Source organism: Uloborus diversus, chromosome 6 (genome assembly GCF_026930045.1).
Source record: "Uloborus diversus isolate 005 chromosome 6, Udiv.v.3.1, whole genome shotgun sequence".
Classification (NCBI taxonomy): domain Eukaryota; kingdom Metazoa; phylum Arthropoda; class Arachnida; order Araneae; family Uloboridae; genus Uloborus; species Uloborus diversus.
In genome coordinates, this window is record NC_072736.1 from 98,635,753 (window position 1) to 98,663,736 (window position 27,984).

At 32.1% G+C, this 27,984-nt stretch overlaps 1 protein-coding gene across 1 annotated transcript in view; it reads left to right on the forward strand.

The window, feature by feature from the left end:
* The window catches only part of LOC129224725 (tachykinin-like peptides receptor 86C), a 72,828-nt gene extending 58,761 nt beyond the window's left edge, over positions 1–14,067 (forward strand). The window contains exons 3-5 of the mRNA XM_054859275.1: positions 645–795; positions 7,515–7,711; positions 13,755–14,067. Coding sequence (XP_054715250.1) covers positions 645–795; positions 7,515–7,711; positions 13,755–13,947 — 541 coding nt within the window. The 3' untranslated portion in view covers positions 13,948–14,067. The remainder of the gene's footprint in view (positions 1–644; positions 796–7,514; positions 7,712–13,754) is intronic.
* Positions 14,068–27,984: the final 13,917 nt, after the last annotated feature.

Here is a 27,984-nt window from a genome sequence, read left to right on the forward strand (position 1 = left end):
GAAAATCTCTCCCATTAGGATAAACGTTTCCTAGTTCCATTCTGAGATAGTTTTTGCATAATCACCTGAAGAAAACTCAATGTGGTTTTGGACGGAAACAAGAGTAATTTGTAACTTGTGAGGCTTCCCAAAAGAGTTTTAAAACTAACTAAACTTTTTCTCAAAGAGTACAACAAATATTCTTAACTGCATTTACATCTTAAAAGATTTGCTGACGTTTAAACGAAGTACAAATCTTAACTTCCCGTTTGAAATTCAATGTTCGCACATTGAGTGATATTAGGACACCCAATAATTAACTTCTACTGCCTACATGGATTAAAATTATTCTGAAACGCTTTACAAGGATTTTTTTTTAATTTGAGATTTAATTCAAAGTGATTTATAACAAGAAGTTATAATGAAAATAATGCAAGTGAGTCGAATATTGAAAATAAAAGTTATGTAAAATCTTTGGCAAAAAAAGAAGACTTAGCAAGATTCAACTTCAAGGGGGGAAACGCAACATAATATTTTTGATCGCATTCTAACCTTGAAAAGGCTAGAATGCGAGTACAAAAATTATACATTATTGTGTGTTGTTACAAATATTATACATATTTGTGTTCGAATTCTAACCTTGAAATGTGTTTTCCATTTTTCAGGTACAATATTGCATTCTTAATTCTTACATACATCATACCTATGACAACCATGATGATCACGTACACTTGGGTAGGCTGCGTTCTCTGGGGTAGTAAAGTCATAGGAGAAAACACTGATCTACAAAATCAAGTAGTCAAGTCTAAGCAGAGGGTAAGACCTAATTTTAAATAATACAACAAAAGTGCACCATTTATTCTGACAGTTTCCTTAGTTTGAAGATTACTATTTTAATTTATGTTTTTTTTACAACAAGTACTTATTAAAAATGATTTCTAAATATTTTGAATTATGATTAAGATCCTGATAAATGTGATACTATTTATTACTAAAACTTTCGAGAGAAAAACTGCAATCGCATGTGATACCAGCAATAATGTTTTTAAATTACCTACTCGTTGAATTACATACTACGATATATAAGAAAATAATATTGAAAAGGACGTTAGATGAATAGTTAGCGAGTTTTATTATGAAAGCTAAATACAGGGTCCGGCATATAAACCACCCATATTTAGAGAGAGCGATCTGTGAGTTGTAGTGAATACATGGTGGTGAAAAAGGCATCAGTAGACAGCAGTATGCGTACCATTTGCTGTAGTAGCAGTGGCATAGCCAGGTGATTACTATCATCAGTCAGGAAGAGTATATTCGATTTTTTTTTCTCTGCAGGAATTTTGCATTGGGTTCCAGCTTGGCCGATGTGATCCTATTCGGCTACAAAAACTGTTTGAGGGCTAAAAATCATCGCGTAGAATGTTTCTCACCTTTAGAAAATAGCTGGGGAAATGCGGTAAACAGTTTGTAGATTCCTCAATAAACCTTTTCATACTCTAGAGTTTTCAGCATTGTAACTGTCTGGGGGTGGGACAGACGATTTCATTTTTGTGCAATACCTGTGGCTGTTATGTTTGATACCCAATTACGATTTTTTGTTTCAATCTGGAACTATATTATATCTGCAGAATTGGAGCCGAATGCGAAATTCCTGCTCGCCGAGCCATACCACTACTATTACTGCTTAATGTATCGAAGAACAACCAAATTCATACTTCAGCATTTTTTTTCTTTCTAATGGGACGGATTTAGGATACTAAGCCTTTTGCACACCTTCTCCTGTGATCCCCATTGCGTTCAGTCTTTCATGTGCCACCATTAAGAAGTGGAGTCAGAGACAGTAAATATTGACTCCCAGTTTCCTATCAGATAGAGGAGCTTGAGCCAATAGGTCTCTTCAAAGCGAAACAGCACTAGGGATTTAATTTGCTATGGGCATTCAAAATCAATCGAATACCTAGGGGATCGTCTACATGTCGCAAAATCATACGAAATGAGCGCTGACGATCAGCAGAACTTAATATTCTTATGTTTTAGATTGAGAAAAAAGCTTATTCCCAAAATTGTAGTATTTAAGATTCACGATCAAGCTGAGGTATATGACTCTCTTAATAATGAATTTACAATTTAAATGTCGAATTTGTTAGTGACATCAGTATTATACAGTAAATGATTCACTGAGTATTAAACATACACATATTCAGTAAATATTTCAAAAAAGTTCTGCCGCAAATATGCTATAGATTATTTAAAATTTTAGTGCAGTTGGTACAACGGCAGGCTATGAAGGAATCATCAACTTCATTTAACAGAATTGCAATATATGACAGTGGCCTGTCTTTCATAATTTATCACTTGTACTCCCTAATGAACGAATAAATGCTTTTAAACATCATTTTGACTCAAATTTAGCCCATGTTGAATATTTATCGTCATTATATACATTTTAAACGATGCTAGCGATTGAGAAAATCATTACCATAATACTTTAAGTTACGGATATTTTAAGTGTGATGGACGCACAAAATAATGTTAAGGGTAGCATTATGCAATCTAAATTAGAAAAAGAACATACTTTTAGTAAATCTTCTTTTTCCGGGCAGCCAAGACTCATGATCACCATTACTCTTAAAGAACTGACTAATTCTCGCGTATAAAATGCTAAATTAGCCCGATTCAGCGACAACCGCCTAACATGGACAAGAGGGAGCACTTTTCGACATAAAATTTGTCAAGAACCCCTCAAGGTATACGTTGATTGCAAGAAGAAGCCGATTTTTTTTGTAATCCGAAATCTTTTACACGAGATTAAAAGTCGTTTTGCGTTACGCTGAACACGACACTGGTTTTCAATGAGGATATTCTGCTCGGAAACCATTTGTAACTTCCCGTTTAAAGCCTTTTTAAGTTAACACAGATTTATTTATTATTCTGTTTTCCGGAAACTGTACCTTAGGAAGGTACAATAAAAGATGGTTAACTGCTATCCATCTTCACAAGCAGCAGCGATTTTTTTTCTCTTATATTCCTGGTTCTATTCTTTTTTTTAGATTTTGGCACTCGTATCGAGTCTTTAATACTCACGTAGAAGCTTAAACATAAAACGAAAGCTACATAGTTTTGAGTAGGTCAAACAAAATTGGTAGAGATATTTAAAGGTGTTTCAATCATCGTTTTATTGCTTTCCGGCAATTACATTTTAATAGACACCTCTAGTGTTGCACAAACTTCTGCAAACACTTAAATATGTTTGATCCCTGTTTTATTGTATTACCCCATAAAGAACATAGACAATACTTTTATGTAATGCAATTAAATTCGGAATATTTCAAGAAACGACATTTATAATTTTGATATGGATTAGTAACGGACGTACTACTTTGAGATTGGGTAACTGAATTCCAGAAATTTGACTGCATTATACGAGAGGGACCCAAAAATAACAAGAATAGCATCACGGTTGGTGGAGCTTGTGTAGTACGCATTTCTGCCACTAGGCTTATATATTTTCGTAGAGAGGTAAATAACAGTAATTGCAAATTTTGCCCTTTTTTTCCATTTTTGTCAACTATTGTACGTTATTGCACAAGCTAGCTCATTTGGTTTCCGCTGGAAAAAAGCGTGAAAAAAATAAGTCTACTTACAACATTCCCCTGCTGTTAGTATGTAATCCAAAACGCGTTTCTTCGAATATTATGAAAACTCATTTCTGTTGATGCTACGGTTTGCATAACCACAGCAGAATCGTGCATCTCATTATCAATTCAGTGCCGACTGTGTTGTTAACCTGGCTCGCTCTGTTCATCTGCCGTGAACTTTTTTTTTTTTGATAACGCTGCTCATTCTTGTTTTTGTTTTTATGATTGAAAGTACAAGTAAACAATTTACAGTTGTAAAACTTCGCTTTCTCCTCCTTGAAAATGGTTACATTGTAGCTTAGTTTAATTCATTTTAATTGAAGATTCTGAAAAAAAGTGTTTCTGCCGAGTTGGTTCTTTAGGCTTTGACCGATAATGAAACAGAAAGTCGAGTTAAAACATGTACGTCGTAATATGCTGTTTCAAGCACGCTGGTTTGACATGGTTCCGTGCGACATTTTCTTACATCCATGAATAAAAATGGAGATAAAAGGAAACTGATTCGACAACATATAAAAGGCCAAAGAAAAAAAACTAAGAAAGAGTTGTCAGCCATTTCTAAAAATAACTTCAAAATGGCTATGAACAATGGAAGCACCGTTGGTATAACTGCGTTAGATGTCATGGAGAGTATTTTGAATGGGAGAATGGTTCTTTTGCATTAAAAAAAAGAATAGGGGAGAGTGTTGTACCTTGGGACACTTTTCATATTTTAATTTTGAGCGTCAATTATTTGAATAAAATTTAAAATCTGAAAGTCACAGTGAAATACCCCAACATACTTCTATGCAATATATTTTTTTTAAATTCAGCCAGTTTGAAAATAAAATATTACAAGCCATTTTTAAAGTAAAAGGCCCAAGCTGTCCTAAGATAAAACATCCTATTGTACATTGGGACAGTTCCTGTTGTACTATGGAAAAGTCTTCATGATTCAGGAAACAGCCATATACTTGAACCAATTTTGCACCAGAAAACAAAAAAAAAATATTTTTTCCATGGTAGTGAATTAAATCATGAATAATTAATTATGAATTATTATCTAACATTAAATGTGCTTAGAAGACTACATAAGATTATAACATTGTTCCATGTTCCTAAACATATCCTAATTATTAAGAACCCTGCATATGTGCCTTTGAACGTGTCCTAAGGTACAATCACCACGTTGATTAAGAAAAACAAAATTATGGTCAATCAGGATGCACTATCATTATTTTCTCATAAGCAAAATATTTAAAGTACTACTCTACTATAACAAAAAAAATTCAGTTGATTAAATTTACTAATACTAAGACAGAAAATGAATTAAAAATGAAGAAAATATTTGGCGTCATAAAATTTTCTTTCTCGCACAAAATCGTCAATTTTACTCATTTGATGCTGATTTTTACTATGGTCCCATTTAGTGGTGAAGGTTAACTATTAGAGATTACAAAAACATGGTTGTTAAAAATAGATTCTTAGAAATTAGCAGTATCCTGAGGTACAAACGTCCCAAGGTACAACACTCTCCCCTTATATACTATATCGCTTTAAAAAGTAATTCCAGTTACTATTGGGTACCCCTTTTTATTGAAGTAGGTTTTATTTTCGTCATAAACTTTTTTAATTGGAACAAAACCTATATTTTGAAGATTGTTTTGAGTATCAACTGATGAGTTTGGTACTTTGGAATTGCCCTTTTAAAGCCCTTATTCAAAGTATTTATCGCTGAAATAGCAAAAATAATTAATTCTAATCATTATTAAGTTGAACTTCTATACTACTTAACTTTTATTAACGGATAAACTAAGACTTATTCAAATGAAGAAGGAAATTTTGGGGAGAACATTAAGAAATCACTAGTAATGACTTGTTACATTTTTTTTTTCATTTTCAAAATTACTTCTTATTGCAATTATTCCTTTCAGTATTTATTACATTTAGAATTTTATACCGTAGCTAAGTCTGATGAGTGAAAGAAAACAATATTGAGTGGTGCAAAGTTAGAGAGTTTTACAGTTGAAACATTAAACATGAGCTCAATTTCAAAATCTTGACTTCTAACTCTCTATTTTGTGCCTCAAAATTACGACGCCCATGCCTTAGAGAGTAATTGGATGAAAGAAATAACTATAGCTTAACTATCGAGAGTAAAAAGCGCATGTGTTTGTAAATTTTTTTTCATTTGGTAACATAAAAATCTACGTATTTGTGCCGCTTTTATGAGAACAATGTCTGGTGATTTCATCAGAGTGTTTTATATTTTAAACAAAAAGCAAATACATAGTATGAACATTACGTATGTGCCTAACCTGTAAAAAATCAGAAACGTTTCTAGAAATCAATAGGCCGCTGGTGTATTTTATTTCTCCCATTACATTGCAGTACACCCTAGGGTACCCTGTACCTACCACAGATGTGGTTTACCGGTTGAATAGGGCCTTGGAGACGGGCTCTACCACCTAAAATTCAGTAACCTTCCTAAAATTAATCAGGAATCTTCCTGAAGCCTTCAGAAACCTTCCCAATCAAAGCCCATTACGTTTCTGAAAAAGTCAGGATCTTTCCAAGAAAATGTAGATATGCTCATAGTAATTGCTTACACCTTCCTTATTTACCAGGATGGCTAATTGAGCATTTAGCAAAGTAAGGCACACGCTAAGGCAGCATTGAAAGTAAATGTGGAACAGCTTATTTTTTCCACATCTTTTGCATATCTACAGTATTTAAAGATTGCATTTCTTGCTTGATCAATCTGGAAGTGCTGTAACCAAGATGGAAACGAAAAATCTAATAACGAAGGTGAGAATAATATTGGAACATTAAACTACAGAAGTGCACCTTATGTCTAAAAAAATTTTTTTGCGTAAGTGAGAAGACTGCATTTATGCAACTTGAAGCAACTCAGGACACTTTTCATCAAGACACTTGTTTTACACGTGAAACTTATGGAAACCAGTGAAATCCCAGAAGGATACTTGGAAATATTCTGCGACGCTTTGGAATTTTCTTGCGTTGTAACATCATGTATATATCAAATTAAGTTTAACGAGATTACCCCTTTTTTTTAAAGGTTGAAAATCCGTTAGTAAAGTCACTAAGTATTGCAGTACTAAACATCCCTGATACTTCAATTGTATCTAGTGTAAGTTCAGGCATCATAGGAGGGGGCTATAGCCCCCTTCCTCCCAACCCCCTTGGATTTGCCACTGATTCCACAACGCAAAGGGTTAAAATTAAAACAACTGTATTTTAGTTTCTCAATTAGGTAAAGATTGATTTTTTTTAGTGTGTTCCAATTCAATCATTTGATGATTGGATAAAAAATTCACGACTAAATAGCATTTGTAAAAACTATTTTGAAAATTTTGAACACAGTTAAAATATTACTTCAGAATGTTTTTGTCTTCAACTCAGAGCTTTCAAACGCACTAAAAAAAGAACCAGACATATAGTTTGCATTACAAGCGCAATCAGAATTTCTCCTCCTATGGAGGTTCATGGCAATGCATTGAAATATGCACTATAAACTGGACTGGAATGACAACATGGATTTGGACCAAAGTTTCTGACGTTAACCACCACACAATCCTCAACACTACGCTTCTGATTTGCATAAAAATACACGACTTAAGGTAAGAAATGCAGTTTTTCCTTGCTGTAGTGTCAATGCAATCAGAGTTCTTCAGAGGATCAAACACTTACCTTTAGTTTTCCAAGAAAACTACACATCTAACTAAAATGACCTTAATAAGAATTCGAGGGGTTAAACAAAATACGTATAACTAAAAATATGGCTGAGTTTACTTAAAACTTCTAAGATCATCGAATAAAATAGAGTAGATCATAAACTAGTGACTTTACCTTCTCTGTTCAAAATGATTTTAAATAAAATAACCTTTCTTCTTTTAGGTGGTACACATGTTGGTCGCAATCATGCTGCTTTTTGCGATATGTTGGCTACCGTATCATGTGTACTTCTTGTATACGTATTATAACCAAGAGGTTTTGCACACACACTTCATTCAGCACGTTTATCTAGCAATATACTGGTTGGCAATGTCAAATTCGTGCTATAACCCAATTGTTTATTACTTTATGAACGCCAGGTAAGTTTGTTTTATTGTCTGACTAATAACACGAAAATTCTAGGTATATGATCTTGCTTCTCCTGTATGAAAACCCTATGAAACCACAATGCTTGCTTAATCCAATTTTGAACCTTTTTCTCATGAGTGTTTTCATATTTTCAAATAGCGTCAGTAGCTGGAAAACCAAGTTTGACTGTTGTAAAGCGTAGTGCTCTCGTCAGATTTTTCTTCTTTTTTTTTAATTTCAAATAAAATGACGAAATGACTGCAGCAGCACTAACCTTTCAACCGCGTCTTGAGTTTGGGGATCTTTCAGAAGACACAAGAAGTTCTATGAAGAATAAGGAGCCTATTGAACTACAGAAAGTAAAAAAAATTCGAACTCAAGTGAGAGAGACGCGCTGAGAAATCGTCTTCAAAACATTTCTAGAAATTGGAAAATCTGACGAGAGCCCTACACACAATCTCAGTCAAGCTCTGTTTGCCGGAAAATATTGGCAGGTGGAAAAAAGAAAACAGTCATGCGCACAAAGGTTCGGGGTCAGTTCATACAAGCGTGATTGATTCTTATCTATCCGGTCATCACAAAAAATGTCAGATTTCATATTTTTTAAATCCCTCGTACACAGGCATACCATTTTACTCTGTATAATTTCCCTTCAGAACGAAAGATATAAATACCAGATAATTGCAATCTTCAAGACTGTTTTGTAACTTAAAATACGAGTATTTGGTAAAAAAAAATAATCTCTTCTGCAACTGTGTTTTGTCTCGAAAATGAACAAAAGTTATTATTACAAAAGAGAATAATGCATTTTTATTTATTTAGAAACTTTAATTACTCGGGATAGCAATAGCTTTCCATCAAAGTAGCTCAATTTCTAATTGTTTTAAACGATGAAAAATACATTAAATGCTTTAATAGTATTAAAACATCAAACTGTTTTTTATTTATTTACATAAAAATTTAATCGTGGGGGAAAAAAACCTCTAATTTTTTTCCTTGAGTTTCTATTAACTTTAACGTGTATGATTCAATACCTAGTATCCAGCTGAAACGGTAGAAATTGCAATAAAATTTCACCTTGTAGAATGAATAATTTTTAAAAGCACTGCTTCATAAAGGTCAGAATTTATTTAAACACTAGAAAATCTCCCATCAAGATACGGCGGGTGAAAATTGCTTCTACATTTGAACGAATTAATTTCCTGTTCGGTGATATTTTGATAGTTGAAATTTTAACCCTAACTCCAGTAGATAGCGTCAATTGTTGACCCATTTTTTTTCCTTCATTCCCCTGAAGTGACACAGTCTTACCAACCAGTAAAACAGTTAACTCCCTGGAACGAGTTCAGCCATGTCACAATAAAGCTTTTTCCTGCATGTTAAAGATTACCAAAACATATTGTTAAATTATCATGCCGTGACGTAAGTTTCAAAGTTGATGACGTCAGCAGCGTTGCTCGGTCATTGGCTATTATATATATATATATATATATATATATATATATATATATATATATATATATATATATATATATATATATATGAGAATTTTTAAGTTGCACTGAATTATTTGACATTTTTAGGGTGACATACGTAGTTTTAAATAATATTTTCAATACTAAAAAGTTCAAAGAGCAGTATTAAGAATAAGATTACAACGGACGCATTTTTCAAATCCATTATGTGCTTTCATATGTAACCAAAATTCTAATTTGTTTAATGGACAATTTAAAATCAATTTCTCCTTTGTACTATATTAAAGAAAACTAGTCGACCCGTGCGGAACTCCGCACTGCACTTTGAATCGTTTCATAAGGCATTTCGCTCCTTAAAAATTTCAAAGAAAGAATATTATGAAGAAAAACCGAAAAAAGTAAACGGAAAAAAGTAAGCGCACAAGAGAAGGCATGTAATTTAAAGACATCAGTAACAAAACCTCGTTAAATACAACGTTGTAATAATTTGATCATCGTTCCCCTTTGGGTTGTACGTATTTTCAATGCAAATATAAATATCATTAAAAGTGGCTGAGTGACACGTGAAAAATCAGTAATTTTGCATGTGAAAAAACAGGTTGTGGAAAATACAGTCCTGCCCATGTGATCATCTGACGGAAAAAAAGAAACATTAAAAATATTTAGTGGCACGGATTCGAACTGGCACCATTCTGATTAACAGTACGACGCTCCAACAAACCTAGCAACTGTGCCTTCCTTTTCGAATGCTATTTTGAAGGAATGCGTAATAAAACACAGTAAAAAAGTTTTTCGCCGAAAAAAATATAATAAGATCATGCGTCTATGTTTTGTCATTAGCCAGCATGATACGATTTAAAATTATTCGTAAAACATGGAATTTGATTAAAGAATGAGGAAGATTCCACGTAGCGATTGAAACAGACATTCTAGAGAAGCAATAAATTCGGTTGAAAAAATAAGTGTTTTTATTTTTAAATATTCAACAATTTCCAATAGCAGGCTTCTTTAACCTGTACGGCTTAAAAGACCGCACTTGTTTTTCTTTTAATCGAACACTTAAAATTCAAAACCAAAACCAGTTGAACTGAGTCCGTTTTTTAAGTGTAATTTTTCGAACGTAGACAAAATGTTTTTTTTTTTTTCAGCCGAAAGCAGAGGAGTAGAAAATGATTTCTTACTAATGAAAATGATAATAATTTTAATGTTTTATATCGTATTCGAATAAATAATTAAAGATTTACTGGTTGAAACTCGTAGTTTTAATTTGGTGTAGTATTTTTTTATTTGTACAAAAGTTCGAACACTGCTATTAGAAAAATCTACATTTCAGCATACAATCAAAATGTTTTTCTGCACAAAAAGGATTCCCTTGAGGTATATCTAATACTTTTTTATGCTTACATTATGCTCAGTGGTCTTGACGGAGTCAAAGCTTTAAAAAAAAGGGAAGAACACCCTTCGATTAGCAGTCAACTTATCTGAATGAAAACTGTAGCCTACATAAAGGAGTCGAAACACCAAATAGCATTCTCACTGCATTTATTTTATTACGTGTGTTATCTGTTGTATGTTATGAGTACATGTAATGCGTAATATTATTGTAAATTTGCTATTATGTCGGATAGCCCTAACTGGCCCGAAGTTCAGACAGTTTATAGCCGAACGCTCTACCGAAAAAAAAAAAAAAAAACCCACAGGTAATTTTAAATTTTTTTTCTTGCAAAAAGTGTTTTTATTTTTAAAAATTTTTACAATTTGTTACCGCAGGCTGCTTGAACCGTTATGACTTAGATGGCAGCACGTGTTCATCATTTAACAGCACGGTTAAACGACAAAATAATTTGAACTAAGTTCTTTTTTAAGCGTAGCTTTTCAAATGTAGTAAAAATAAGGTACGCTATTTGTTTTTTTTGCAAAAAGAAGAAAAATATATACATTACCCTTTAAATTGAGGTGGTATTTTTTTTATTTGCACAAAGAGTCAAAAACCCATTATAAGAATCTGTATTTCAACATACGATTCATTATATTTTACTGAACAAAAAACAATTCCAATGTAGCCTGAAATCTTAAACCTGATACTTATATTTTCGCTTACATTATGCTTTGATTTTATTCCCTTAGCCAAATCTTAAAAAGAAAAAACCTTACAATTAAGTATCAATTTAGTTCCGTGTTCCATCAAGTTTTCATAACAGCTAGGAGCGTCTCTACCAGTTTTCATAACAGCTAGGAGTGTTTCTACCTCACGTATTCCCTCATATTTGTTTTTCATTGTTAATCTAATGCGCGATATTTTTCTAATTTTTTGATGCAGATTGTCCGGACGTGGGCCCGAACACGCATTCTCCTGGTTACCAGGCGAACGCTCTGCCGATCAAGCTATTCAGCTCTGTCGGTAACAGTGCAAGTTAAAAATATAAATTTAACCGAAAACCTCATTCTGGATTTTTAAAACAGGTTTTTTTGTCCGAAAAAACAATTTTTAGACCGTGGGTCTATTTTTCGTCAGTAGCCTGCACGATAAGCTTTAAAATATGGTGTAAATCAAAGAAATCGATCAAGAATTGAGGAAAATCTCGCGTAGAAACCAAAAACAGGCTACAGAAATAATATATAAGGATTTCAAAGCTAATCTACTAATAACAGCTTCTTTCTTCATCAGATAACATTTTTCATAAATCAAAAGCAGTCGCATTTGAATTTTCGCGTAGCATTTGTTTGAAGCAAGTACCTCGACTTTTAAAAAATACAATATTTGATATTGACAAATAGTGTAAAGTGGTTTTTATCTGCGTCTATATGAACTATATTTCCTTCTAAATTAGTTAATATAATCGATAAAACTAAGCAGATACTGTGGGATAACACCTAACATCACTATTTCTATGTACCTTTTCATCAAAATTATTTTACGTATTGCTCTGAAACAATTGTACACATTCAAAATATATTTAAGAAACGATCTAATGTTGAGTTTTCATAAAAAGTATGCGATGCAGTAAAAATAAAAACCAATATGATTTAATAAAAACCATCATTTTTTTAAATTTAATAAAGGGGTAAAATGAATCACAGACCCATTCAACTGAAATATTCAATTGTGTTACTAAAAACCTAATGATTTCGGCGACGAAAGCGATCATGTGAGTGGTAGGAAATTATTAGACAATGTCCGACGCATATCAAACTAATCTGCTGGTACAACATCGAAAAATTGAAATTATGTTTAATGTCCAAATATTTTGAAAAAAATCATTCGATGACATTCAAATAACTCATTAAATTTTCTTTCGACACACACAATACCATTTAATTTTTTTAGAAAACTTTCCCTGTATCCTTCTATTATCAATTAAGAATTTGGAAACATGAGCAAGAAGTATTTTCAATAAAAGCACCCCTGCCAATTATTTCTAATAAGTTTGATTCTTAACGAAAGGGTATGACGAACCATAGTTTCTGTTTGAGGCAGAAAAGTTTGAAACTTCTGTAGTAATTCCGAAAATATTTTTAATGAATGTGTGAGCCGAAGATTTGACGTGATAAAAAAAAACTGTCGGCCTGGCTGAGTTACAACGAGATTTAATCTTTAAGTTAGATGAATTGTTTATTAAAGGAACTATATACTAAAATATATAAGATACAAACACTTATTAAGGGAATTTAAAATGAAGAAAAACTAAAAACTGGTAAATTAATTTTATTTCTGTATGAAAATTTTCTTTATATCTTTATTTTTTATTTATTTTTTTTAGAAAGGCGACATGAAACTTTTAAAAAAATATATTGGTGATAGTTATATTTGAAATAATGGGGTTTTTTTTCAACTTTAAAGTTGAATTGGTTTTGAAGTACGTATTTTCTAGTGCGGCAACAAGTTTTTATTCAGTCAAAAAATACTTTTTTTTCAAAATTGTTTTAAAATATTTAGTTTTAAACATTTGTAAATTCCATCCTTAAATTTAAAATCCATAATCTATTTAGTCTAAAAGTTAGTATTGAATCAGCCTTTATTAAAATTAAACTATTTGTGTTTTCAGATAAACCATAAAATATACAAGATTTTTTTTTTTTTTTGAAATATAACCTTAGTACTTGAAATGAAAAAACTTCATCCCTATTAAAACATTTTTTAATGAAAACATCTGCGAAAAAGTCTATCTGAAACAGAAAATCTCCTTTTAGGTATCGAAAACACATCAAAAAATATGACAGAGAGAAACTTATTTAAAGATTATAATAAGATAAAACCACTACAAAGTCATTTAAGGCCATAACATATTAAGGCCCATAATATACCGTTACATAATTTATAAAACCTTACATTATACAGTAGAGTACTGTTTGTACTTATATAGTTGAACATAATTTCCCAACTAAAAGTATCATATACATAAAATGACAAAGAAAGTTATTACGTTTTGAAACATTCGAATACATTGCAGTTATTTTTAATTTTAGCCCCTTTGTTTCTACAGTTACATTTGACATGACTAAATAAAAATTTCAGTTTGTTTAAGCAAACACTATATAAAATCATAATGATAACAATGAAACGTATTCTTTCTTACAGGTTTCGAGGTTATTTCCAAGACATATTTTGTTTCGCCAAACCTATTGTTAAACCCTTCAATGGCGTGGAATATGATGGGACTCATAAGTCATTCCCAATGGCACCAATATCTCCATCAGAAATTTCAAACAGAACTCGATCGTGCAGAATGAGTTTTCCGCGCGGTAAACGGAACTCAAACTCACACTTATAGAGAACAATATTGTGGCTTTCATATGCTAAAGAGAGCTACTCTTATGTGAACTTGTAATTAATCTTTACCGTTAATTATATGATGTGATCCCAATAACATAAATGACTGAAGGATTATGGTATTGCCTCTCTTTGAGCTTGAATTTATATTTATGCTTAAAAACCAGTTTTGATGTTGAATAATAAACGTTATTTAATTGTAAAGAGCTTTACTTATTTCACAAAAAATGGGGTTCATAATTTTTTTAATACAAATGCATTTTGTTGTATGTGTCAAAGAAACATTTACAAAAAATAAAAAATATAAACGAAGTATCAAAAGAACTGTATTGTCAGGTATGACCAATATTTTAAGCAGTATGCATGCGCAAATACATACAGTATAAGTAAGTTAAATACAAATTATGTACTTGTTTGAAGCTGAAATCCTGAACACTGAAGGCTGTTTTTACTCGTACTTTACTTTACTATATCTAGAAAGTAGAAACAACTTTTGATTCTACTCGATAACATGCTACCATATGATGCTACTCAGTTTAAAAAAAATTGTTTAAATATGAAAACGAAGGGAAAGGCCAAATCTCCCCTGTGTGGTAAAACCTTCATAGTCTCCCCCTCTAGCAGCAGATTTTATTTGGCTCACTTCAAGCTTTTTATGAAACAAAATTACAACTATATTTGTGCCTGTTTAAGGGAAGGTTGCCGTCAATGGACCGGCTCCATGACTGGACCGAGAAGACCGAGTCGTCAAAGAGCTTGAATTAATATATTTGTATTAATATATCATATTGTTAATTGTCCAAGTAACATTTCTACTGTACAATTGCTTATGTTTGATACATTCATTTTATTATAACATGCTTTGAATATCAGTGAACATTTAAATGGGAATATTGACTTGAAGGAGAGCATTTTCTGATACAATTCCCGATACTTAATGTTTTATCATGAATCGTCACAGTAGTGACAACTACACTGCTTGACAATTGCTAAGGAACAGGTGATTTATGCAAATTTGTACCTCAACCACTTGACCAATGGAAATAAATTCAAGTCCAGATGATGTGGTAGACCAAGACTCGTTATATGCATAAAAGACTTGTTGGCACTTGGTTAAAATGTTAAAAATCGATTGCTCAAAACAATTTGAAGTTTTAAATCCTAGCTTAGTATCTTTGAAGCATTTAAGCATAAAATACTAGTTTAGAACGGTTAAATATTTACCATTAAGCTTTCAATTAACGGCAACAGCAGGTATATACACTGCTTGACAATTGCTAAGGAACAAGTGATTTATGCAAATTTGTACCTCAACCACCTGGCCAATGGGAAAATGTCAAGTTCAGATGGCGTGGGAGATCAATACTCGTTATCTGTGTAAAAGAGAGTGCATACACGCTCAAAATTTGTACGAAAATTCACGCTGTTTGGTTTTTTAACAAAAATAGTGTTGGCGTTAAAAATGGTTTTACTCGGAAATTCTGTTTGGTTCTTGAAATGCTTAAGAGTAAAATGTCAGCAAGACATCATTTGAGTATCTACGATCGTGGACGAGCAGTTGGACGACTGGAAGCAGTTGTCACCACTGTGGCTGCTGCAATGGGTGTATCAAAAAGTGCCGTCTCCCGATTAAAGACGGCCGCTGAAGGTGGAAATGTTTTGCAAAAGCATACCGGGGATCATGGTAGGAGCACCACACCTTCAGAGGATAGCTATGTAGCCCTCGTAGCAAAAAGGAACAGAAATTTCACTCTTGGACAGATAGCTGCAAATCAAACAACCGCTACCGGTACGCATGTTTCTGCAAGAACCATCTCACAGCGAGTAAATAATGTCGGTCTGTATGCACAGAAGCCCGTACGTTGCATCCAAGTTCCACCACGCCATCGTCGAGAGAGATTACGCTGGTGTAAGGAACATGTTGGTGGGATCATCAAAATTGGTCTAGAGTGATGTTCACTGACGAATCTCGTTTCAGTGTGACAAATGATTCTGGTCACCAACTACTGTGGAGAGAGCGTGGAACACGTTATGCACAAAAATCTATTTGCGAACGTGATCGGTACGGCCCAGGCGTCATGGTGTGGTCAGGCATCATGCACAATGGAAGAACACAGCTTCACATATTTAAATAAGAAAGCGATACGCCGCGGATGTATTGCAGAGATGTTATTCTGGACCATGTTCGTCTTTTTAAGGGGGCTGTTGGTCCAGATTTTCTCTTTACGGACGATGATGGACGACCACACTGGAGCATTGAAGTGTCAGACACACTGCAAAGTGAAAACATTTTCTATATGCAGCGGCCTGCTTACTTTCCCGACTTAAATCCAATTGAATTTGCCTGGGAAGCTTTTAACAGACGTGTTGCGCGAAGAACTGTACCTCCCAGAACAGTACAAGAACTCAAATCCGCATTGAGAGAGGAATGGGAAAACATCCCTTAAGCACTCCTCAATAATTAATGGGGAGTATGGAAAACAGATGTAAATTGTGCATCAGTGTCCCTGGTAATCATACATCATATTAAGGTACTCATGTCTCTATCATTCTGACCTAGGTCTTTTTTTTTTTTTTGGTGTTGTATGAAAATCATCTAAGTAGGATTATTTTTTTTATTTTTAAGATTTTACTTCATGTAGTAATATCTGTATTATTTTGTACTTATAATAAAGGCACATACTCCCTACTAACTATATATTTCGTTGTTCCTTTAATCATTATCTATTCTTAACTATTCCAAAAAACGAAATTGTTCCTTAGCAATTGTCAAGCAGTGTATAAGAGTATTCCGAATGACCCAGTTGCAAGCATTGGACTGCTAGGTGTTTTTATGAATTAACAACATACAAAGTGGTTCATTCATAAAATCTTGCAAATATTATTAAATTATCAGCTCAATTACTTTTAATAATCAATCAATTTGTTTTGTTATGTGTGATAATTATGAAAAAAAACTTTTAAAAATAATTTTTGAAACTCTCTCGGTTATTGAAACTTTAACGATAAAAATTTTATAAACGATTTAGTATTTTAAAAAACTAATTTTTGTACAGTTTTAAGTACATATATCATATAGTGAACGAGGTGTTGTGAAAACATCTGTGTTGTGTAAGTGATGAGGGGTTTTTATGCTCTTCCTACGCTAAAAAATATTTTTAAAAAAAAAGTTTCAATTTTTGGACTCTTAATTAATATTTGTTGATTATTATTTGTAGTGTTTATTGATTTCTCATTTGTAACAATTATTTTTTATTTGAAGCCTGAGTTTCTTATTTGAGAATTTAGTCCATCGGTGAAAACTCAATGGTCCATCTATAGCAACCGGTTTCCATTAATGGAAAACGTAGTAAAAAATTTCATTTCATTTTTTTTTGAGCAATCACGATTGCTTATTGTTCTCACTTGACCGTCTTTGGTGTCCGTGCCTTTTTCAGCTGGGACCAGGGCTGCAGCACCACCGTCCACCGGCGGCGGCGCGGCTGGTCCTGAGCACTGTCCCCCGGAATCCACTTTTGCTGGGCGGTGGCGTCCATGTCCTACACCCACATGCCTACATACACAAACACACGAACTCCTGCACACACGCACGAACGCCTACACACACACACACACACACACACACACACGCGCGCGAACACCTACATGCACACGCACGTACACAACACTTACTCACACACATGCATACATACACTTACGCACCCACGCACCCACACACATGAGCCTACACAACCACACACGCTCGTGATTGCGAAAAACATAATTTGAATTCAAGATGCCAAAAATTCAAATATTTTTTTTTTTTAAAGAAGAAGAAGAAATATACTAAGCAATTATTTTTGTAGTCAATAATAGAGTTTGAGTCTGAACTACTTTCTGAAAAAGATCAAAACTGTTATGCGGTACATTGACGGCAACATTCCCAATACGTTGATCCAATGTCTAGTTAACACAAAACCTACTTTAATGCTATTGCTTAAAGAAAATATTATGAATTCAGTTTATAATTTTTCAAAAATGATTAAAATTAGGTTTAATTTTCTGCTGTATCCCTACCCCCTCAGGCTTTTAATTCTTGAAATGATTTCTACTACCAAATGAAAGTGTTTTAAATGCTTAAGTACCGCTATCTGACACACCTTGTAAGGGAATTAAAGTATGTAGGAAATTACGCTGAGCATGGTCATAAGCGCAGCTGTTGCAAGGTTAATATCATTCAGAAAACGATTTTGTGAAGCATTAGAGTGATTTGTGAAAAGAAGAGAGTCAAGTTGCTGAACAGTTTAGTAAAGTTTAAACGACATAAATTTGAAAGAGAGAGAGAAAAAAAAAGGATTTTTTTTCCTTTTAAATTTTAGACTATGAGAATGATAGTATACGTTTTTCCCCATATTATTGATCTAGCCTTCTGAATTGACTCGGTTCAACCCTCTGCGTAAAATCTTTATATGTTCCAAAACAAAATCTGGCGTCATGTTGTTTTAGTTTCATTTATGATATCTAGTTTGTATTTTGCTGTAAAGAAAAGCAGATTTTTTGCCGATGACCTAATAAAAATATTCTCTTTTAAAAAACTTGTAAGCAGTTCTGAAATTTTAAAAAATAAATTCTTGCAGATAGTCGCTTAAAGAATATCAAAAAGAGATTAAGGAATAAGATGCGCATTAAGATGGAACATGCTTCTTTAAAAAATCCCCTTTCAGCAGCATCAAATATAAAATATTTCTAAAAGAGCAATAAAATACAAGCCAAGAACTTTTTTCTTTTTAATTTGATTTCAGAGTTCCCACAACCCAGGAGCAATGGACAAATCAGAAAGAGGTTACGTTGAAGAGTAAGTTGGGTAATCATCTACATGAACAGCAATACGGAAAATTGTTACGCTTGGGGATAGTGGGAAAACAGAAATTTTGAATTAGAAATATAAAAATCCATCAAAGTTCTTAACAAGAATGAAAAAATCTTACTGCTCTTAAATTGAAACTTAAAATTAGCTCTTACGAAAGCATTTTTCAACAATTAAAATAAAAAAGAAAGCAATTATACTGACAGAAAAGACGTATCGAATAATAATTAAAAAAATGTCATATCTTTAATTTTTACACTTATAGATACATGCTGTAAAGAGTTACTGGGACGAGAAATTACTGTTCTAAAAATATTTCAAGCAATGAAAATGTATAGTAGTAGATGAATTAAGTGACTAGTTTTCCAAAAATATCAACTGTTGTTTTTTCGTAAAAAAGAAACTTTTTTTTATTATAGCTTGATAAATATACATGGATTGATAGATGAACAGATCAGATATATAGCAAAAACATTATCTTGCGAGTACTTTTAAAAAAAATTACACATATTTTTTATAAGTTGGAAATTGGAAAACTGAAAATTCACATCATGTGACTTATCACATTCTTGCCCCGAGCCCTTCAATTACATTGGATTTCGCAATGGGGTCGTTCCCAAATTTTAAATTTATTTTTTTCTGAAAGAGCAGCTTAAAAACATAGGATCTGACCATTTTTTGAACAAATTGTTTAAGTTTAATATTTTTAAAAAATTACTTAATTCGGTGCGCTTTCATTCTTTATGCTTCTGCCAATGACATCACAAATGATGAAATGTCATTCAGTGTTGCCATTCACAGAACAAAATATTTAATTCGCATCTTTACTCACGTGTATTTGCAACGATATGGTTGATAGCAAACGTAGAGCGCGATTTTAATTCGCTTCACGATTATCACAACGTGGAAACGTGATGGAAAGAGCATCATTTGTGACGTCATCAAGACCACGCCTTGTTTGAAAAATCGGACATTTTTAAAAAATTAACTAAAAAATAACTGTTGGAAAAATGAAAGTATTTTTTTGGGTCCATGTTATTTTTTTTTTTTTTTTTTTTTTTGCTTATTCTATCGATTTCAGTGACAAAAAGTACTACTTTTTACGGAGGAAACACCCCCATTGTGTTTATCACGCGTCTGTGTTGAATAATAGGATTCAGTAATTGTAATAAAAGAGTCACAGTTTTCTCCCTATTACAACAAATGCAGTAGCTTATGCGTCAGCCCATCGGAAGTCAACTTATCAGAGTTCGCCCAAAATTAAGGCTGTTTCATCCTTTTATTGCATGTCTTCACAACTGAGCATATGAAAAAAAATTCCTGTTTGAATATTTTTTGCTTTCATTGCCTTATTTAAAAATACAGAAATAACATTCCTCAGTTTAAAAGAAAAAAATCTAATATGCTTAAAAGAAAAAAACACACTATTTATTTAAAACCGTATACTGGCATAAATTATTCGTAATTTACGAAGCTCTGAAGGTTAATAGATCTAGTTCGAAAATATACGTTATAAAGATGTTAGTGAAAAGTTATAAAGTTAGTTATTTCAGAGATTTTCATTGGACAAATTACTTTTTTGGGGGTAATTACTTTGGCACAATTATGAACAACAAGCTGCGTTGCCCGGCGTTATACGGTCTGCCTCAAAAATAAAATTTGTGTCAAGTGACGCATGGTTCAAAATCTGACTTAAATAAATAAATAAAATAAAAATATAAGTTTCCACATCAGCGTGCAGAAAAGAGCAATTTTATGACTCACGTATTTAATTATGACTTGTTTTCGAATTCTAAAAACTGAGCCATACTGTTAATTTGCTCATACATTTCGTCTCGCAGATTTTCTGAAGAAAGCATTATCTTAGGAATATATCTATCAATGCCTGGATATATAGATAGGAGATATCGGAATTTGTTATCTATCTCCCCCTTTCTATCCCCCTAATCTGTATCTATCAATCTATCCATTAAACTATCTTTCCCTGGATAAAGTCCTCCCACCTCTGTGTAACCGCCTTCAATATGGTGACAAACCCCTTCTTTATGGTTTGCATAAGGAACACAGACAGACAGATAAATAGATAGATAAAATAACATTATTTTATGAATTATCGTATCATCACAATCTTGAGGAACATTTTCATTAGTATAAACTGTTGTCCTTTTTCATTACATTTTTTTTTTCCGGTTTCTACAAAACTTGGAAAACAAAATGAGAAATATCAAAGGTATATTCCTTAAAAATTATGGCTCATATATTCGTTATTGCAGTGAAACGTTATTCCCAAATGAACTGTTCTAAACTTCAGTGCCTTTTTTTCCCCTCACATACAACAGATTTGTTCTTATGTGAAAAAAGAAAGTTTTTTCCCAATATTTCTATTTTTAGATGCTGGTATTTGCTTTCTGTTTTTCGATGCTAGACCTAGTTTCACTCTTTTTCGTTGCCTCCCTTATTTTTTATTTAGTTCAAAATTCAGTTTAGTTTTCTTTTGCAAAATTTTGATGTATATACTAATGAGTGATGTGTCTGATGGTGCTAAGAAAGTTATATTCTATTGTTAGTCCTTATAGAGTATATGAGGTAATATGATAAAAAAAAGATAGATGGATATTGAAAGACAGATATATAGATAAACTAGTTCTAGAATTGTAGAAATTATTATTTTAACTATCCATACCTTTGTGAGGATCGTATGTATGGTCTGAGAAACTGAAAAAAAAAAACCCTAATTATTGTTCATTAGGGGGTTGAGTAAAAACTTAATGTAAGCAAAAATTCGCTAAAGAAATAGTTTCGCAAATACATTATTCAATTATTCGTGCAAAGAAGTGAAGATTCAAATGTAGTTATTGGAAAAGGAAGAAAAAGAAATTAAAAAATAAAAAATTAGTCAATATAATTTATCTGCTTTCTGTATCAGGAAATGTTTATCTGAAACAAAAAGACACCTAGCAATGAATTACTTCTTTTTTAGGTAAATCACTTTAAAAATATTTATCGTAATCGACATCAGATATGATTAAAATAACTAAAAGTATGTATATTCTTATTAATAAAAGGCTATCTTTTGCTTCTTTATATGAAAATCATTAGTACTTAATGAACATTTTATGTGAAAAACTGTAGATGAAAAGTTTTTCTTTAATCGATGATAGAGAGGGAAAATATGATTTCTTGAGAATAAACATAAAAGTAACTAACTAATTTCTAGAGTTTACCAAAATCCGTAAATATGGAAATTGATGATTTTATCGACTGCCACAAATGACTCATAGTCCGTGGGATGATCATTCATATTTTATGGAATTTAAAGTTAGTTAATACAGTACAGTAGCTACGTACTGCACTACAACAATTCAAGTTCAAATAAGTCAAACAATGATATTTTAGAATTCAAATTCTAAGTCAATAATAATAAGTTATCATGACATTGTGACTACGAAAAAGGAAGCAAAATTATGAAGATAGGAAAATAAAAGTGTATTCTTGTCTCCAATCTGAAACATGTTTTAATAGTTTTAGTCAGAAATAGAATAAAAAGTTAGTCAATGCTCTTTGGAATAATGTCTTAAATAGAGCTCGAGTGATGTGAAATTGCTCACGTGCATGCAATTGCGTGTTTTTGCTTCTTTAGGACTGTAGTGGCAGAACTTGAAAATATTATTTATTACTGGGTTTCCCATTTTTTTGAACAACTGCACATGATTATACGAAATGAGGCAAGCGATGAAATGCCCATTAGTGGAAATGACTTCTGCATGTTTTGGTAGCCAACAGGAAAAAAAGATTCATGAAAGGCAGCGATAAATTGAATTGGAAATATTGTGTAGGAATCTTTGAAATATGCAAGGTGGGAGCGATTTTTCAACTAAATAACTTGTTTATTATTCCCTTCTACAGTTTTTCGATTGTTTCTATTAAAATATATGCGTAAAACAATAAAAATATACACATACATTTTCAATCAAGGAAACTTTTTGACTTCATAAGAAACTAATTTAATTGTGAAAAAAAAAAGTTCGATACGAGAACAAGTAAAAGGATTAAAATATTGTCTAATAACATCTGAAGAAGTTGAAAGGATAATTGTATCCTTCTAAACAATATTAAATGGGAAAAGGCAGTTCCTTATAGCAGAAAACTTCCAAGGGCGTTGGTACCTATTGCAATAAACAAAAGCTAATATAATTCTTTTTTTTTTGTGAATAATTGATCCAATTATGAAAGGTCAATTATTTTTTTTATTTATACGTGATCAATTTTCTGTACGCGAGTTGAAAACAAATATCGAAACATATTTTTTAATTTTTATTCACATTTTAGATATTTCAGCGTTCATTTCTATGCATATTTTATGACTTTCAGTGTATATAACCTAGGTTCCTTTGAATGATCATTAACGTACACAAAGTTTTGCTGCTTGTAACGGTTACTTGCAACTACATTACGAGTTAAGCAAAAAAAAAAAAAAATACTGCTTTAAACTTATTTTTTTCTGTTTTTTCTTAATTTTCAACTGTAAAGTTTAACTTACACATAAGAAGTCCTACGAACGAAATATGACATTATCGTCAGCAAAAAATTAACGTTTATCGAGACCTATGATGCAGAGTGAATGTAAAATATTTTTACCACTGTCTTGAGACCTATATTATCTTCAAGGTTTCCTACAAGTTATTTTTACGACTGTTAACCATGATCGAAATCACCAGCCTTACCTTTTTGTTCATCAATAAACAGATACGTATTACACTCTAGGCACAATGTTAGGGAGGGAAATTAATTTTCTCTGCCTAAAGATTGATCGTAAATATTAGTTAAGCTTGAATGTGTACCATATGAAAAAGAAATTTTCTTACGTTTTCGAAGTTAAATGTATATTATTTATTAATTCAAGATTTATAAATTACAATATATTATTATATATTTTTAAAAATGCTGTTATTTATCGTATTTTCTTTTGGTGTGGTCGCATTTTGGTGAAAGTTAATTCAAATTTGGTTAGATAAATTTCTGAAAAGTTAATATTTGTTTGTCATATTTTTCCGCTGCTAATCTTCAAGGTATTTTCCTTAGCTCAGATTCCCTTTTTCTAGTTGTTTTTAAAATTATTGAAACTTCGCATATTTTGTTGAGTAAACTTAGTGCCAGACATTTTGTGGCCTGCTGAAGACGATTGAAACGTTATTCAAATCATAAACAGCAATTTTATAATTTGTAAAAACTAGCGTTTCATTTTCATACTTTCTTGATGGAAAACTCATTAAAACATTTTCAAGAATTAAATACTCCTGAGCTTGCATTTAGTCTATGCATTTGTTAGGATTTGAGAGTTTTTTTATCGGAATCTTTGTAAGATCATTTAAAAATGTAGGCTTTAGCAAAGCATCCTGATTTTTTCATTTTTTTTTTCTTTCTGAAGCATACTTTACTTTATAATTTTAAGACTACTTTACATTTCTTAAGTATTAAAAGTAAAATTCAGGTTATTGAATAGTTTATACCCATAGTGAGAACTTAATAATGTAAATTGTTCGAGGTAGCTTATTTTCAAGCAAAATGTCTATTTCGACTGAAATAATATAAGCTATTTCTAAACGTCTTCTCTATTGCAATCATGACGGCTTCTTCTCTACTACTTTCTTTCCCACAAATCAGGATCTTAATTTTTAAAATAGAACCCTCACAACATGGGCCTTAAAAGGAATCGTTATCACTTATATTGATTAAAATAAACATTTAAAAAAATACTCCAGTTACCACTCGATATGCCGACAGAATATCATTTTATTCTTTCTTCTTTATATCTCCTTATGACACGAAATTGGATTATAAAAAATGCTTATTTTGAAAAGAGGCAAACCATAACCAGAGCAACTTTTAAGAAAGTAATATTCTTTTTCCCAGGAAAACGGTCAGGTTCAACGGCAGCTCTCAAAATTTGAAAGACATGTGATCCGCTAAGTCAATAAAAAATTCTACCAAGAAGAATAGAAGACAAACTCGACGACCGTTTTTCGCTATGAAACTAAGTGTATTGAAATATAAAAACCACTTACTTAAACATAGTATCATTTTGGCTTTCAAAGTGGCTTTACATTTAACTAGCAGTTGTACTTGAATTGGCATTGTTTTCCGAACTTTAATTTTAAAAACGAAACATAATAAACTATCATGTTTTTTACGCATATACTTTATATACGTTCCAAGATTATGTTTTTTTTCTTCCTCCTACACATTTATGGAAATAAATAATGCTTTAGACTGAAAGTTTCACATCTCCACTTGCTGTTGTTTGCCAACTAAAACAGCAAACTCCGGCGGTCACATGATTGACCTGATATTCAAGTTGGTCAGTTTCTCATTAGTTTATCATTTGAAAAGAAGAGTGAGTTGTTCAGAGAAATTTGAAGTTTTATATGTTTTACTAGTGGCACCCGCACAGCTTTGCCCGCAATAGAAAAATTAAAAGGTCTTTTGGTTCTCCTGTATATTTACAAATAATGTATGGTGAATTTTCTCGCCTATTGGCTTGTACCCACGTTACAGTTGCACGTTATGATAATTTCATATCTCGCCAATTGGCATGTGCCCATGTTACGGTTCTACGTTACGATAATTTCGTAATTTATGATAGTTTTTTCTTAAAATTGGAATAATAAAAGAACCACATCGAATTTTCGAAAATTTGCTTCGAGGTGCACACCCCCATGCTACAAACTAACTTTGTGCGAAATTTCATTAAAATCGGTCGAACGGTCTATTCGCTATGCGCGTCACAGACATCCTCCGGACAGAGAGACCTCCAGCTTTATTATTACTAACAAGAATGAAAAAATCTTACTGCTCTTAAATTGAAACTTAAAATTAGCTCTTACGAAAGCATTTTTCAACAATTAAAATAAAAAAGAAAGCAATTATACTGACAGAAAAGACGTATCGAATAATAATTAAAAAAATGTCATATCTTTAATTTTTACACTTATAGATACATGCTGTAAAGAGTTACTGGGACGAGAAATTACTGTTCTAAAAATATTTCAAGCAATGAAAATGTACAGTAGTAGATGAATTAAGTGACTAGTTTTCCAAAAATATCAACTGTTGTTTTTTCGTAAAAAAGAAACTTTTTTTTATTATAGCTTGATAAATATACATGGATTGATAGATGAACAGATCAGATATATAGCAAAAACATTATCTTGCGAGTACTTTTAAAAAAAATTACACATATTTTTTATAAGTTGGAAATTGGAAAACTGAAAATTCACATCATGTGACTTATCACATTCTTGCCCCGAGCCCTTCAATTACATTGGATTTCGCAATGGGGTCGTTCCCAAATTTTAAATTTATTTTTTTCTGAAAGAGCAGCTTAAAAACATAGGATCTGACCATTTTTTGAACAAATTGTTTAAGTTTAATATTTTTAAAAAATTACTTAATTCGGTGCGCTTTCATTCTTTATGCTTCTGCCAATGACATCACAAATGATGAAATGTCATTCAGTGTTGCCATTCACAGAACAAAATATTTAATTCGCATCTTTACTCACGTGTATTTGCAACGATATGGTTGATAGCAAACGTAGAGCGCAATTTTAATTCGCTTCACGATTATCACAACGTGGAAACGTGATGGAAAGAGCAACATTTGTGACGTCATCAAGACCACGCCTTGTTTGAAAAATCGGACATTTTTAAAAAATTAACTAAAAAATAACTGTTGGAAAAATGAAAGTATTTTTTTGGGTCCATGTTATTTTTTTTTTTTTGCTTATTCTATCGATTTCAGTGACAAAAAGTACTACTTTTTACGGAGGAAACATCCCCATTGTGTTTATCACGCGTCTGTGTTGAATAATAGGATTCAGTAATTGTAATAAAAGAGTCACAGTTTTCTCCCTATTACAACAAATGCAGTAGCTTATGCGTCAGCCCATCGGAAGTCAACTTATCAGAGTTCGCCCAAAATTAAGGCTGTTTCATCCTTTTATTGCATGTCTTCACAACTGAGCATATGAAAAAAAATTCCTGTTTGAATATTTTTTGCTTTCATTGCCTTATTTAAAAATACAGAAATAACATTCCTCAGTTTAAAAGAAAAAAATCTAATATGCTTAAAAGAAAAAAACACACTATTTATTTAAAACCGTATACTGGCATAAATTATTCGTAATTTACGAAGCTCTGAAGGTTAATAGATCTAGTTCGAAAATATACGTTATAAAGATGTTAGTGAAAAGTTATAAAGTTAGTTATTTCAGAGATTTTCATTGGACAAATTACTTTTTTGGGGGTAATTACTTTGGCACAATTATGAACAACAAGCTGCGTTGCCCGGCGTTATACGGTCTGCCTCAAAAATAAAATTTGTGTCAAGTGACGCATGGTTCAAAATCTGACTTAAATAAATAAATAAAATAAAAATATAAGTTTCCACATCAGCGTGCAGAAAAGAGCAATTTTATGACTCACGTATTTAATTATGACTTGTTTTCGAATTCTAAAAACTGAGCCATACTGTTAATTTGCTCATACATTTCGTCTCGCAGATTTTCTGAAGAAAGCATTATCTTAGGAATATATCTATCAATGCCTGGATATATAGATAGGAGATATCGGAATTTGTTATCTATCTCCCCCTTTCTATCCCCCTAATCTGTATCTATCAATCTATCCATTAAACTATCTTTCCCTGGATAAAGTCCTCCCACCTCTGTGTAACCGCCTTCAATATGGTGACAAACCCCTTCTTTATGGTTTGCATAAGGAACACAGACAGACAGATAAATAGATAGATAAAATAACATTATTTTATGAATTATCGTATCATCACAATCTTGAGGAACATTTTCATTAGTATAAACTGTTGTCCTTTTTCATTACATTTTTTTTTCCGGTTTCTACAAAACTTGGAAAACAAAATGAGAAATATCAAAGGTATATTCCTTAAAAATTATGGCTCATATATTCGTTATTGCAGTGAAACGTTATTCCCAAATGAACTGTTCTAAACTTCAGTGCCTTTTTTTCCCCTCACATACAACAGATTTGTTCTTATGTGAAAAAAGAAAGTTTTTTCCCAATATTTCTATTTTTAGATGCTGGTATTTGCTTTCTGTTTTTCGATGCTAGACCTAGTTTCACTCTTTTTCGTTGCCTCCCTTATTTTTTATTTAGTTCA